The sequence below is a fragment of the Ischnura elegans genome, chromosome 6, assembly GCF_921293095.1.
Source record: "Ischnura elegans chromosome 6, ioIscEleg1.1, whole genome shotgun sequence".
Taxonomy (NCBI): domain Eukaryota; kingdom Metazoa; phylum Arthropoda; class Insecta; order Odonata; family Coenagrionidae; genus Ischnura; species Ischnura elegans.
The window spans coordinates 123,598,955-123,614,893 of record NC_060251.1 but is presented as its reverse complement, the minus strand read 5'-3'; the positions used below and the strand labels follow the sequence as shown (position 1 = coordinate 123,614,893).

The following is a 15,939-nucleotide window of genomic DNA, read 5'->3' as shown; positions in this document are numbered from 1 at the left end:
AATTATAATAACCTTCATTATCATTCCATTAGGACTAACAGATCAAAGCTGGGCCCACGCGAGCTGGGCCTCAGAATTTATAATAAACTTCCTGCACATTTGAAATCAATTCAGTCAATGGAAATTCAAGTCATTCAAAAGGAAGTTAAAATCTTTTCTTCATGAGAAGAATTATTATTCTGTTAACGAATACCTATTTGATTCCTCCAATTAAGCATTAATATTCTTTGAACATACAATTATTTATAATCTATTATATATATATAATATATATATGCATTTTTTCCTTTCATGACGTGTCTTATATCTTTTGCTGTAAGGTCTCTAGACAAAATAAATTATTATTATTATTATTAGTACATATCTCAGGTTCTATAAATCATCAAAAAAACAAAAACCTAAGAAATCTCAACAGAGGGTGAGTGTGGCGGACAAGCAGAAGGCGTTGCAATTGTTTTTCCACCAACGGCCACAAGAGAGCGTTGGGTAAGGAGGAAGCCATGATGGGAGAAGAGCGACGCCATGACAGTCTGGACGAGAAGGGTTTTGATGTCGATACTGTAGAGCTTGTCTGTGCTACGCAAACGAAGCGAAAAAAAACCCTATTATGCATAATTGGTGATGGCATTCATGAACCACGTCCATAATCATCCCCATGCTACAAATTGGTGACCCCGACGTGATCTCCCCCACGCAAGATAAGTGGTATCGTATGCACGCCGTAGCCAGTGAGGAATCAATGTGGTGATCCAGTGCTGTGTTCAAAATCTTTCACCATCAGGCTTGTTGCGGAAAATGTCGTATTTTTTAAAGTGATTTTGTATAAGTACCAGTGTTTTTACGCTTCGTTTACGGATAATGACTGCGTAGTATGTGTATTTTCCTCCCCAAGTGTGCGCCATTTTATCTTCGTCCCGTTGGCGTAAATTTCCCCCAAGCCTAGTGTTGCAAGTAGTGTTGGCATGTATAACTAGCCCTCGATACCGAATTTTTATTATTATTTTTTTAAAAAGTGATTAATGCTCGAGTGTGACGGTGCATCATGAGTGACGCGAATAAAGCGGCGTCTTTGCCCGTGCAGGCTCCGCCGTTTTGCCCCGAAAAACCACAGTTGTGGTTTGCGCAGCTCGAGGGCCAGTTCACCTACGCCCAAATTAAAGACGATGCTACAAAGTTCTGGCTAGTGGTAACCAGCCTTGACACTCGTTTTGCCAACGAGGTCGAGGATATTATAACAAATCCCCAGGAAAATGATAAGTACATGCACCTGAAACAGGATTTAATTCGAAGGCTTTCGGTATCGGAAAACCAACGGATAAAGCAACTGCTGGAGCACGAGGAAATCGGGGATAGAAGGCCAACGCAGTTTCTTCGGCATCTCCGCTCCTTGGCCAGAAGCTCCGTTCCGGATGACCTGTTGCGGAACATTTGGTTGAGCCGTCTGCCACAGAATGTTCATGCCATCCTAGTCACTCAGGCGGACATGAATTTGGCCGACCTAGCATCACTATCGGACAAAATAACGGAGGTTACTCCAATTCCGCATTTGCCGGCCTCGGTGGCGGTGGGGTAACGTTCTCGCCTGCCAAACAAGAGGTCGCGGGTTCGAGTCCCGCCTGGGTAGGTTTCCCCGGTCCAGGGAATGGTCGTTTGTGTGCGTTTACTTGTTACATTTGTTGAACACCCCGGTGTAAAATGGCCAGTAAGAGCTGTATCCGGTGGTTTGAGAATAAAATAAAAAAAAAATAAAAAAATAAAAAGGTGTTTTTTCTGTTGCGAGTGATCCAATCATCGGCACTCTGATGGAAAAAATTGAGAGTCTATCGCGGCAGGTAGCGGCGTTGACAGTGGAGCGTAATTCCCAGCCGCGATCCCGCAGCCGTTCCAACAAATATCGCCTGCGGAGCCAGTCGCCGCATCAGTCTCAGCATCGGAGTGATATTTGTTGGTATCACCGCCGCTTTGGTGACAACGCCACTAGATGTACGCGGCCATGCAGTTATGAGACAGGAAACGAACCGAGCAGTTACTAGTGGCGGCAAGTGGCTGCATATCTGGGAGTAACCGCCTTTTCGTCATGGATAAAACCTCCCGTGTTAGGTTCCTCGTTGACACGGGGGCTGATAATTGCGTTTTCCCGATGGCAAACCTGAAGGAGCGGCGTCCAGAAGTGGATTTCCAGCTCTTCGCCACGAACGATTCCCTCATTAAGACATACGGTTTCATAACACTATGTCTCTCTTTGGGCCTCCACCGAGCTTTCGAGTGGACGTTTGTGGTGGCTGATGTGTCTCACCCGATCATTGGAGCTGACTTCCTTCGTCATTTTGGCCTTCTTGTGGACATACGTTGTGGGCGATTGGTGGATGGCGTTACAACACTGAGTGTCGCTGGAATCATGTACTCGGGAAATCGTGTAACTGCTTTCAGTGGTTCCTCCGCATACCATCGCCTTTTAGCGGAATTCCCTGAAATAACCTCTCCATCGGGTGCCCCTAAAGCAATCAAACATTCTACTGAACATTTTATCCATACCACGGAAGGTCCCCCTGTTTTCACTAAACCCCGCAGACTCGCGCCAGACAGGCTAGTGGTTGCCAAGCGCGAAATGGAGCAAATGGTGAAATTAGGAACTGCACGTAGATCCGACAGCTGCTGGTCTTCCGCTCTTCATTTGGTCCCTAAGACTGGTGACGAGTGGTGTTTATGTGGGGATTACCGGGCGTTGAACGCCAGGATCATACATGACCGCTATCCCGTGCCGCACATAGAGGATTTCGCGCACGGTTTGTGTGGCAAAGCTGTGTTTTCCAAAATTGATTTAGTGCGGGCGTTTAATCAAATTCCCGTGAACAGTGACGATGTCCCGAAAACAGCAATCATAACTCCGTTTGGTTTGTTCGAATTTCCTGTCATGACTTTTGGACTAAGAAATGCAGCACAGACCTTCTAAAGATTTATTGATGAAGTGTTGAAAGGACTGGATTTCTGCTATGCTTCATCATCATCATCATCATCACTGGTCAACAATCCTAGGATTGGTTTGACGCAGCTCTCCACTCAGGGGCCGTATTCTGTATTTCGTCAGTACCGCACCGGTCGGTTTCCCTTCCCAGCCCACCGACAGCACATCATTCCGTACCGACGACGGTTTCCACACCGACGATGGCTAATTCAGCGATTCAGTATGGTCGTCGGTATCAAACCAGTCGGTACAGTTCCCCTTCCTTCCCAAACAGGGAAAATCCGAATATATCCGAAGTTTCACGTGTCTCCACCAATGAAAGAAGGGTAAAAACAAGTGAAGACTCATTGGCACAGTTTGTTGTCGTCATTCTCAATCTTTTTATTTGCGGAAATTACGACTTATTGCTAGATTAAGATAAACGATATTGAATAAGTTGTTAACAATGCTTATATAATGTGTGGTAGTAATGCTGTACATACAGAATCGAAGGAAACAATATTACAACATCACAATAAAGTTTGTAAGTGATGGAGATTGTTGTTGCTGGAATGAATTATTGAAACTATCCTTGAGATCGTAGTTTCTTTTTTTAAATATTGGTTCCGTATATTGCTATTTATTCATGATTTGGTAATATAGTTGTCATTAAGTAAGTTCCGTCTAAATGTTATCAACGGAAGGTTATGCCATTGGCACCGTAGCAGACGAAAATAACATACCATGGAACGTGAACGTAGGATTCAAAAGCAAATGTAAATGTCATATTAGAGGAACAAGTTAGGAAATTGTTATAAAAATATGGAACTGGGTGTAATTAAAAGAAGTGTAATGACGAGGAAGTAAAGAAATTGTGATTGGGTGAAATACATTTGTTTAAGTTGCGCATTCCAAGTGAGAGAAAATGATAATATTGCGGTAAACCTCATACTTATTAACAAATATCTTCTTTCATCGTCAAGGGAATCAATGGCTGACGATAAAATGAAATATAGTTGCCTGTTACAGATGAAAGAAACTGATACCGTTGTGGCAAACTTCATACTTAAATAAAAAGATCTTATTTCTATGCCGAGAGAAACGCCAAATGATGATTGAGTGAAATAATAGTTGCCTATTCAGAGTGAGATAAAGTGATAACATTGCGGCAAAACTCATATTTAATCAAAAATATCTTTTTTATGTCAAAGGAGCAAATAAATGATGATAGAGTGAAAGAAATCCTATTACAAGCGAGTGAAAGTGGTAACATAAATGAGAGAAAGTCATTATATAGTGGCAAACCTAATGTTTATTAACCAATATCTTATATTTATGTCAAGGTAATCAATATAGATGTTGACACAGTGAATTATAGAGGCCTATTCGAAGGGGCAGAAAAAGATAACATTGCAGCAAACCTCATTATTTACTCGGTGATGAGATAAAAACAAAATAAAACGTACAATGCGCACCGGGGAGTTGATGAAACCCACTAGTCGGTGGCCGTACCGACACGTTTTTGCTGTCGGTACGGCTACCGACGATCTCTCGCCCTCACGTCGGTGCCGCACCGATCGGGTTCGTACAGAATCGCACGACTTCTTACCGGGAGTCGGTGTGACGTCGCACCCGACGAATCGGTGCCGCACCGATCGGTTTGGAGTTACAGAATACGGACCCAGTTCTCCTATCAGCTAATCTTTTCACACCTACGTATTTCTTCTCTTTCACATCTCTCTTTACTTGTTCCATATATTTTGTCCGAGGTCTTCCTTTTCCATTCTTGCCTTCCACTTGCCCTTCGACGATTGTCTTCATCAGGCCATCATGTCTCAAGATGTGGCCTATAAGGTTGTTCCGTCATCTTATTAAGGTTTTCATGAGGTTTCTCTTCTCTCCTACCCTTCTTAGGACTTCCTCGTTACGAACTCGGTCAATCCATTTGATTTTCATCATTCTTCTGTAGCACCAAATTTTAAAGGCCTCTATCCTTGATTTCTCCGCTGCGGTCATTGTCCATACCTCACTTCCGTATAGGAGCATACTCCAAATGTAGGTTCTTATGAATTGTTTCTTTACTTCTATATTTAAGTTTCCCGCTGTAAGCAGGTCTCTCTTTTGGTGGAATGCTCTCTTCGCCTGGGCTATTCTGCTGATAATTTCTTTCTTGCTTCTCCCGTCACTAGTTATCTTGCTTCCCAAATAACAGAATTCATCCACCTATATCAGTTTTTGCCTCCCTATTTTAATGTTGGTCTTGACTTCTTCTCTTCTGCTGCATACTAAGATCTTGGTTTTCTTCGTGCTTATTTTCAGTTGATATCTACTCATTACCCTACCCATATTAGCCAGAATATTTTTCAAATCCTTCTCTGTTTCTGCTATAACGGCTATGTCATCGGCAAATCTTAGCATGCTAATTTTTTCTCCATGGCTATTCACTCCCAATTCCTTTTCTTTGATTTCATTAATGGCTTTCTCAATGTAAACGTTGAAAATTACGGGTGACAATGTACAGCCTTGTCGCACTCCTTTCTTAATTCTTGCTTCTTCACAGCTAGGCCCTGATTTTATCACGGCTACTTGGTTTTTGTGTAAACTGTGGATGATTCTTCTGTCATTACAAAGAACCCCAATTTCCTTTAGGATTCCAAGCATTGTGCTCCAATCCACGTTGTCAAATGCTTTCTCTAAGTCCACCAACGCAACGAATGTTGGCTTGTTCTTTTCCATTCTCTTCTCTATGAGCAGTCTTAGGGCCAATATTGCTTCCCTTGTGCCTTTGTTTTTTCTGAATCCAAATTGGTCCTCATCCAAGTACTCTTCTGCTTTTCGTTCTACTCTTCTATAGATGATCCTTGTCAGTATCTTTGACGCATGTGTAGTAAGGCTTATGGTCCTAAAATCTTCGCACTTCTCCGCTCTTTTCTTCTTAGGAATAGGGATTATAATGTTCCCCTCGAAATCCTTTGGTATCTCACCTGTCGTATACATTTCACTAATGATTTTGTATAGCTGGTTCAACGTCTTCTCTCCTGAATTTTTAATTAGCTCTGCAGGAATGTCATCAATGCCAGAATTTCGCTTTATTTATCCTGAGGTCTCTTACAGCTGCATCAAATTCCGATCTTAAAATTGGGGCTCCCATGTCATCGGTATCCACTTCCCTCTCGTTTTCAATAGCATTCGTTCTGAGGCGACTTCCTTTGTACAAATCTTCCAGATATTCCTTCCATCTCTTCCCTTTTTCTTCGTTTTCAATCAATAGTTCTCCGTTTTTGTCCCTTAGGGTATTACATCTTACGCCCCTTTCCTTAAAGTGGTTCCTCACTATCCTATAAGCGGCCTCTACTTTTCCATGTTTAAGATTGTTTTGCACGTCTTCGCAAATGCTTTTCATCCACGTTTCTCTAGCCTTCCGCGCTTTACGACATATTTCGTTCCTTATTCTCTTGTAACGATTCTGTCCTTCCTCTGTTTTCGCAGCCTTGTATTTTCTTCTTTCTTCAATGAAATCTAATACTTCCTGCGTGATCCATGGTTTTTTCATAACGACTCTTCTTTTACCAAGAACTTCCTCAGCTGCCGCCTGCAGACCACTTCTAATGGTTTTCCAACTCTCTTCCATTGGTTTGTTGGTCGTATCCTCCCCTATTTTATTTTCTACAGCCTCTTTAAAAGCCAGTTGATGCTGAACCTCCCTCAATTTTTCAACCTGCCATATGTTTTTCACGGCTTTCTTCAACTTTTTAAATTTAAGGTGGCATTTCATCATAACTAAATTATGGTCACTATCGATATCTGCCCCTGGATAACTTTTGCAGTCCTTCACCTGGTTCCTGAATCTTTGTTTCACTAGAATGCTTACATTGACGATATATTAGTTGCCTCCGTTGACGAACTAGAGCATGAGCGCCATTTACGTGTGTTGTTTGGCCGTTTGCGTGACTTCGGTGTTGTGATTAACTGTGCTAAATGCGTATTTGGTGTTGCCGAGGTGCAGTTTCTTGGGTGTTCCGTGTCCAAGGATGGGACGAAACCCCTAACAGACAAGGTGGAGGCCATTGAAAATTTCCCTAGTCCAACTACCATTCGGGGGTTGCGACAATTTTTTGGGATGGTTAACTACTACCGTCGGTTCATCAAAGAAGCCGCAAAACTCCAGGCTCCCCTCAGCGAGCTGCTCGCAGGTAACGTGAAAGCGGTGACATCATTGACTGGACTCCCGAGTTGGATAGCTGTTTCAACGCCTGCAAGGCAGCGCTTTACCGTTGGACCCTTCTGGCCCACCCGAATCCGTCTTTTCAGCTTGGTCTTTTCACAGATGCCTCGGATAAAACTATCGGCGCGGCACTCCAGCAGCTGACTCCTGCCGGTTGGCAGCCCCTCGCTTTCTGGAGCAAGAAGCTCAACGATGCCGAGCAGCAGTACAGCGCCTATGATCGTGAGCTTTTGGCGGCATATAAAACGGTATTGCAGTTCAGACACATGGTAGAAGGACGAGCCTTCACCATTTTTACGGATCATAAGCCACTCACTTTTGCTTTCCGGCAGAAGCGAGACAAGTGCTCCCCTAGACAATTCCGGCATCTGGATTTCATCGGGCAATTCACCGCTGATATTGTCTATGTTCCTGGGAAGGACAATGTCGTTGCTGATGCGATGTCTCGAGTGGAGGAAATATCTGGTCCCATTAACTTTGCATCGTTGGCTGATTCACAGTTGCATGACAAAGAGCTGTCCGATTCTTTCCTACACTCCCCGCTTATATTAAAGGAAATTCTACTTCCAGGATCAGAGAAGCCCCTTATATGTGACTTTTCCACTAAAAACCCTCGCCCATTTGTCACATCACCTTTCCAGAGGCAAGTTTTTGCATCCTTCCACAGCCTTTCTCATCCTGGAGTTCGACAAACAACGCAGATGGTTGCAGAACGTTTTGTGTGGCCCTCCATGAGAAAAGATTGTCGTAATTGGGTCCGTTCGTGCCTGCAGTGTCAGAGAAACAAGGTGACGAGACATGTCCTTTCCCCTTTGGGTGATTTCCCTCCGACAAGTGCAAAGTTTCAGCATGTTCATATTGATATTGTTGGTCCTCTCCCTAGCAGCCGAGGGTTTCGTTATTTGTTGACTTGTATGGATCGTTTCAGCCGTTGGCCTGAAGCCTATCCTCTAGTGGATGCCAATGCTGACACAACGGCCAGAGTTCTCTTTCAGGAGTGGATATCTCGGTTTGGTACGCCTCTCCTCATCACAACCGACCAGGGGAGGCAATTTCAGAGCAGCCTGTTCCATGGGTTGATGAAACTCACTGGCACAAACCACCTGAGGACTACGGCTTATCATCCTGCCGCTAATGGGATGGTGAAACGGTTCCATCGTCAGCTGAAGGCCGCCCTACGCTGCCACTCTGATCAGCAATGGTATGAGGCTCTACCTGCTGTACTTCTGGGCCTGCGAGCAACCTGGAAAGAGGATCTGAATGGCACACCTGCTGAGGTGCTGTATGGTCAGCCCTTAAGACTGCCTGGAGAATTCCTTTCTCAATCACGTAATGAGGTAATCGCTGATGCAGACTATGTTACTTCCCTACGTGGGTATCTAAGCAAGTTCCGTCCTCAGCAAGCCAGTCGCCACGGCACACACAATGTTTTTGTTTTTAAAGATTTGCAGACATCCTCCCATGTTTTCTTGAGAAATGACAGGGTGCATGCATCTTTGACTTCACCTTACGACGGCCCATTTCGTGTAATCAATCGGGGTAAAAAGACTTTTACAATCAGTGTGCATGGGCGTGAAGTGGTAGTTTCTGTGGATCGCCTGAAACCTGCATTTGTAGAAAATGACACAGTTGCAGATACACCCTCTAGTGACACCCACATATCTTTGCAATTTAGTGTACCTCCAAGTGTTCCCCCTTTCAGCAGTCCCTCCCCTAGTGAATCTGTGAATGACACAATAGTGCCATAAGTTCCTCTCCGACGTTCTGGGAGACGAGCGCGATTTCCACAGCATTTAACTGATTATATAGTGTAAAGCACATTCTTTAGTTAGTGTCTATTTTTGTGTAGTATCAACGCAGCTGATTTTGATGGTCATGAACACAGCTCACTTATGCATATTTGCTGTTATGTTTGTTCTTCATTTCTTTATTTAAGGTTAATATGTATGTCAAGGCCTCAAGACACACTCCGCTACTGCCAAGGGGGGTGTTGTGGCAGACAAGCAGAAGGCGTTGCAATTGTTTTTCCACCAACGGCCACAAGAGAGCGTTGGGTAAGGAGGACGCCATGACAGTCTGGATGAGAAGGGTTTTGATGTCGATACAGTGGAGCTTGTCTGTGCTACGCAAGCGAAGCGAAATAAACCCTATTATGCTTAATTGGTGATGGCATTCATGAACCACGTCCATAATCATCCCCACGCTACAGTGAGCAATACAAAAGAGAAAAGAAAGAAGTACAAAATGTACTGTATGTTATGAGAGACATAAAAATCGAAAAGCAAACTGCAATAATGTAAGCCTACACACTGCACTCACTTTGGATCATCAAACATAGGCATCTCTTGTCAGAGCAAATGACCGCAATGGCCAGCGAGCATGCAACACACACTCTGACGTGCACCTGCCCCTCCTTGCCCACCATACGCAAGACCATACGCATTGCCCTCCGCAAGCAGAGGACCAGTGAAGCATGTCTTCTGGAGAGCCACTAAACGAGCACTAGTGTGACTCTTTCCAACAAATAAGATAAACATTTGGGTGCATGATTTTCCAAATGAGAGAGTATTTTTATAAAGTATGTCATGAGAAAAGTCGCCGGGTTTTAAAATAAACATACCAGAGTGGAAGTGCAGCTGCGATCGCTTTCCTTACTTTCAATTTCCCTCACATTCAGTCTGAATGTCTAAAAATTCCCTCTTGCATAGTAGCAGTGGATAGAGATTTGATAGAAGTAACTATCGGTTTGAATAACTTTTGAATAATTAACCTCCCCCTCCCCCCATTGGTTAAAACACACACTCGATAAAATTGAAATTTTTCGGAGTTGCCACTTTGTACAAAAGTATTTACTTTTATTTTCCAGTATATTTACCACAAATTAGCTCAACACTTAGGGCCTCTTTGACACGCTTTTGGTACTTCACAATCCATTGGCAGATCCGGAGAGGGCCAGAGGGGTGCTACATACGTGTAGCCCCCAATTCCCTTTGCTATCCAATTTAGACTACATAGATAGAATGGTAATTTTGCTCAGACCTCCATCGCAAGGATTTTGGAAACTTTTTTCACCAAAAATGAATCTCTTTTTCAAAAGTGTGTCTGAATTTAGTGGCTTATGAGATTTCTTGGAATCCACAAAAAGACCTTTCCTGGCAGTTTTCCATCAGCTTTTTGGGAATTTAACATACTGGATTTATGGCAAAAATATCGGAACCAAAGGCATATCACTGGAAAATGGACACTGAATGATCGAAGAATGCAACCACGCAACACCTGGATACACTCCTGAAGTGTACATTGTCCCATACCAAAAATGCCTAATGCTGAAACAACAATGAAAGTATACTCCACAAAAAAGCCCTCAGCGAGTATATGTATGTTGAGACAGCCAGATAGAGAACTGTCAGAATACCATAGGCAACGATATGTCTATAGTGGAGACCACCCTTCTATGGCACTCAAAACATTCAATGGACGCTAACAGTTATGCAGACACTCTTCATTCTCAGAATGTTTTCAATCTTTCTTTTATAATATTAATGTTGATTATCAAGTTGACTCCCATTTCATAATATTTACTGCTACAGTTTGCAAGTTGAAACGTGAGTAAATCATGTTTACATAATGATTCATCATTTTAAAAGGAGGCTGAAATAGTTTTTAAAACAACTTTAAAATGATGTCTCATAGCTTCTTTAAGAGTCATTTAAACATATTTGAAAAACATGTTTATATCATTTTGAAATAACAAAAAAATTAAGTCTCAAGAGAGAGAGAGAGCTAATGTTTTCACAATAATCTTAAAATGTTCTTACAATACATGTAAAAATACTTTTTTCATAAGATTTTGCTGCTTGGGTTCCTCGTATACCAAGCAAAGGCATTTTCTCCCAATCATAAATGGATAATGCGATACATATGTGACAGTCATAATGATTGTCTCATCTTGAAATGGATCCACCTCATTAGATTTTGCTCCATTCAAATCATCCATCCCTCCACCTCTCGCCTATTTCCACATTTCCCTCACGACATGCGGCTCCTCACGTTTTTTCCCCATACTAACATTTACACATTGCCACCATCAAACTGATGTCCTTGAGCAGCATGTTCACCAGTGGTAGAACATTCAACACAGCCCAGCCTATTTATGATCTTGTTCTTCCTGATTCACTAAATTGACTGCAATCGCAAGTTTTGCGTGTTGTTTGGTGCACCCCTCCATGGCAAAAATAGCAAATTTTGCTGCACTTTGTGGGCAGTGAAAAATGCATTTAGGTATTTCAAAATTATAAATATGTAGCAAAGAATGGTATAAGAGACATGAAATTATTTATATGCATAACTTGTTCAATATAACTTTCACTGATAGTAAATAAAATACTCAGAGATATATCCAAAATGGAGGCCATCACAAAAGTGAGTCAATAAGGTGATGTACGGGTTGCCTATGGAAAGCTGCACCTCAAAGTCATTTTTTATATCTATGAAAAAGTATCACTACGTATCTTCCATGCCACCAAATAGTTTTGCAAGTCTTTACACCCGTAAATAATATTTGCCATCTCACTAGGAGGTCATGAGAAAGGAAGAAAGCCCTGGGGAGGTTAGTGGAGTGAGTAAGTGTTGCAACTGCAAAAGTTAGTGTGAGTGGGAAATGCAGAATGTCATTATGTAGTTCCTTTGCTTTGGATATAGAGGGAAACTATGTAGAATTTGATGCACTGAATAGCAGAGGCCTTCACGTTGTAGAAATCCATCTTACTGATTTGTGAATGAAAAACTTTGCTGTTACTACAATTTGGAACTTTATTTTCCTGACTAGTTTCGGTACACTGTATCATATTCATAGTCCTATCCTATGAATATGATACAGTGTATCGAAACTAGTCAGGAAAATAAAGTTCCAAATTGTAGAAACAGCAAAGTTTTTCATTCACAAATCAGTATGTAGAATTTTTCTTTAACTGTCAACCATACAATCTCACTTCTCCTTATCTATCCCCCAATCTACATTTTTGCAGAAGTCACATTGATGATGTAAACACACAAACAAGATGCAATCATATGTATTGTGTACAAACCACCAAGAGGATTTCACCTGATCTGATTTCCGATCAAAGCACTCTCACCCAGATCTTCTGTGGCATTAACGATTGATCACATGATTCTCAGACGAGTGAGATGACAACTTCCGAGAAAAACCCCACTTGGTGAGTGATTAGGTTCAACGTTTACCAAATACCACCACGTCATTGACATGTTCATTACAGACAAAGTGATTATAGATGAGTAAAGGGGAGGGAGGATGGACTCACCATCGTGGTCATCAGAATCGTAGCCCAGAGGGTGGTAGCGCACCTCAGAGTCCACTGTTGTGGGCCACAAGCGACAGAGAGACAGCAAACACAGTGAGTGGAAATAAAAAGGGAAGTCAAGAGGAGGATTCCATGCAAACAACACAATGTGCGCATCATCAGAATTAACAAAAAGAAATAAACAACTAAGATACTTATAAAAATGTATAGAGGTAATGATCAAATTTTATATCCATTCTTCCACCATGCATTTAAATTAAACATAATATTCTATCTTTCAATTGTTTACTCTTGGTAGTTCAAACAAATGGCAAAAAAGTGTGCAAAAATATCACACCATAAACACAAGTCATCATTTAGGAAGTATCACATATAAAAAGCCTCCTACTTAAACTCTCTAAGAATTATGTACCTATATAGATATAAAAAAAACAATGATCAAAGGAGGCAATAATAATAAACCTCATAATCAAAATCATTGTCCTATTATGTATTTATAGATAAAATTAATGAATGAAAGACATTCTGCATATTAAATCTCAAAAACTGGCATGTTAATCATTTATAAACAATCCAGAAAATCTTAATGAAATGTTATCACTACCATTAAAACAATCACGAGGCAATACTTCAAAGCAAACAAGACAAGGGATGCACAATAAGATATCTAGCACAGCTTTAGCAAACATAGCAATGACGGGGGATTCTCATGACTTAGGGCCTCATGTGGAGGAACCTTTGAAATGCGTGCACTTAGAAAACACCTTCAATAAAAACTTTTGGGCTGTGTTGCCACGTCAATTTTTGGGTGGCCCCAACGTTTTCCGACCGATGCTGGTCGCTTTCTCAAGGGAATCTGATGAACGTGTCGACACCACGTGTTTTCATTATGATCATACCAAGACATGAGTGTTGCATGCATGAAATAAACATACATTACTCAATTTCTACATTATCTGACATATAACAATGCATTTTTGCCACAGTAACTTGATGACTAAATTACAGAATATAGTCCTGGCATACCCATAGCATGCATTGCTGTTCATATGAACCTAGGTAGGATTCAAAGGTCACAATGACTGTCATATGCCATCATTTTGACATCATACTGATGCACTTCAGGTCATAGGACCTTTGTGTGATAAATCACTCTCGCAGCAAATAATGTGAACACGACGTCAGGAAAAATTTAGTCCTATGTAGAGATTCTTCAAACCCTCAGGAAATGGCATGGCCTACTTTTCATGGATTATTGCTTTCCTGATTAGATCCCTTGATTGGAGGCACTGGAAATCACATGAACTTCAGGCAGTGAAATTTGAATTCAAAGGATTTGAAAGTGTGCCCATCTCACCACTGCCCTCAATTATCAGCCAGTACATATGTAATTTTTACATTTCTCATTCAGAATTTCATAGTTTCCTATTCTATGTTCAAAGAATGAATGAATACATATAGAGATATCAATCTATTTACTTTAAAAAGTGTACTATGTGTGGAGATATTCAGGTCTGTCCACAGTGTTTCAATATTAAAAATCAATAACATATTATGTGGGTACTTTTCACCATATATCATTTTATGGCCTAACAATCTTCAACAGGCAAGAGGGTGGAGGAACTGAGTGAAGCGGAAGATCTGTTGGGACAGATTGTGATCATGACTGTTTGTGAAGTTTTTCTGCTATTTTTTGTCTCACCTCAAGATGGCAGGGAGTATAACTAGCTGCAGGACGGTGGAGTCAAACTGCCTTCTTTCTACTCTATTTTTCAATGATATTCTCATTAATTCTCCAAGCACTGTTGTTCCCTAAAGTGCCCCATTTTTTTCTGATCCAATTGTGCTGTTCTGCATCTATTACAAAACTTTTTCAACAAATCTTATCGTCAACAACAATGGGAGACTCAAGATGATGACATGCAAAGGACCATGCTCGCAGCATTGTTTACAGGGTCATTTGCTGATCATGATGACGTCAAACTGACAAATGGAGGATGTCCCCACTGCTATTCTGACTAACAGCCTGTGACATACACCTTGGCTCACCAGCCATTTTTGGAGTCCACGGAGGTTCATCACCTGTGGTAGACCTGATATCTTTTAGCAAGGATGTTGTGCTCTATGGGTAATCATTCATTGGTGATTAGCACAATTAAGTCTAGGTGCTTCTGGCATCATGCCCCATCACCATCAAAAATCTAATCTAATCTACAGCCTGTAACCCAATCATGACGTTAAATTGATATTGTTGTAACTTTTGTGTTCTACCTAAAAAAAAATGTAACTTGCCCATGATCATGACTTCTTGGCGCCAGTGTATGTATTCAAATTATTTTCAAACTATGGTCTGATAATGCAATTTTTCCTCAACAGGTAAAGCATTAAGAATGGATTGACATTAAGCATTAATAACTTCTTTGGCATGATACAATAACACCTACATATACATGGGGGTGATGAAATGTTTGCCACAGTTCCCCATCACTTGCATGACATGCATTTAAAATATTATTATTATTATTTGCTGGGACATAAAAAATTCATATGAAGGCTAATCTGCTTACTTCACAGCAGCTTCCTTATTTTATAAATCTAGCTCACCTCACTGCCTTACATTATGCTAGCTGGGTTGTTCATTCCTATGTGATTATTAATAGTTAAGTAACCAGGAGTAGGCTTTGGGGGGGGGATGGAGGGGCATGGGAGGGGGACCCTCCCCCTACGCAATGGGGGTTCCAGGAAAATTTATGAGAAATGACATGCCTGGAAACACAGCTTACATCATTTTGGCACTGAAAATTTAACTTTAAGCAGATGCAGTTATTACGCATCAAAAATAGATGAGGTTTATAAATACTTTTTTTATTTGTCTGAGGTTTTTTGTTTGAGGTGATCTATCTCTTCGTAGCTATGCCTCTGATTATTAAATAGGTACATACATGCAACAATTGTGCAGCGGTTTCATTATCAATGGCTACTCAATTATCTCTGAATGGACCTTGTGGAATTTATTTACCACTATATTTGTGTAGGTAGGTAAATATAAATAAGGTAGTAGGTAAATCTGAATCCGGAGCAGCAATGGTTCAAATGATATCTCGGGCAACGAGATTTTTTTTGCAAACAAACATCTTTCAAAATATCTTAAGTAAAATGTTTAACTTAAATGTAACATCAACATAGGATATTTATTCACAAAAATGAAATTTTTCATGAGAAAGCCCCATTAGAGCAACACCATATGTGCAAATAAATACAAAAATAACAAAAATGTGCCTTTATGATTTTGCACACTTTTTTTTTGAGTGCATGCAATTGGGAGGAATTGATTCGCTCTCCCCATCACAGCGAGAAATATAGTAAGCCCACATGCACCCACAGCCAGAAAGTGAACCACTGCAAACAAAGGCCAAGAGATAAGATAAGAAGGGGCTACCATCATCCAG

At 41.2% G+C, this 15,939-nt stretch overlaps 1 protein-coding gene across 17 annotated transcripts in view; it reads right to left on the bottom strand.

Annotated features, from left to right (window-relative positions):
• The window catches only part of LOC124160101 (calcium/calmodulin-dependent protein kinase type II alpha chain), a 320,103-nt gene that overhangs the window by 50,559 nt on the left and 253,605 nt on the right, over positions 1 to 15,939 (bottom strand). For 7 of the 17 annotated variants that reach the window (XM_046535829.1, XM_046535833.1, XM_046535834.1 and 4 more), the window contains one exon: positions 12,491 to 12,544. The exons of the other annotated variants lie outside the window; for them this stretch is intronic. In XM_046535829.1, coding sequence (XP_046391785.1) covers positions 12,491 to 12,544 — 54 coding nt within the window. The remainder of the gene's footprint in view (positions 1 to 12,490; positions 12,545 to 15,939) is intronic. 17 annotated transcript variants of the gene reach the window in all.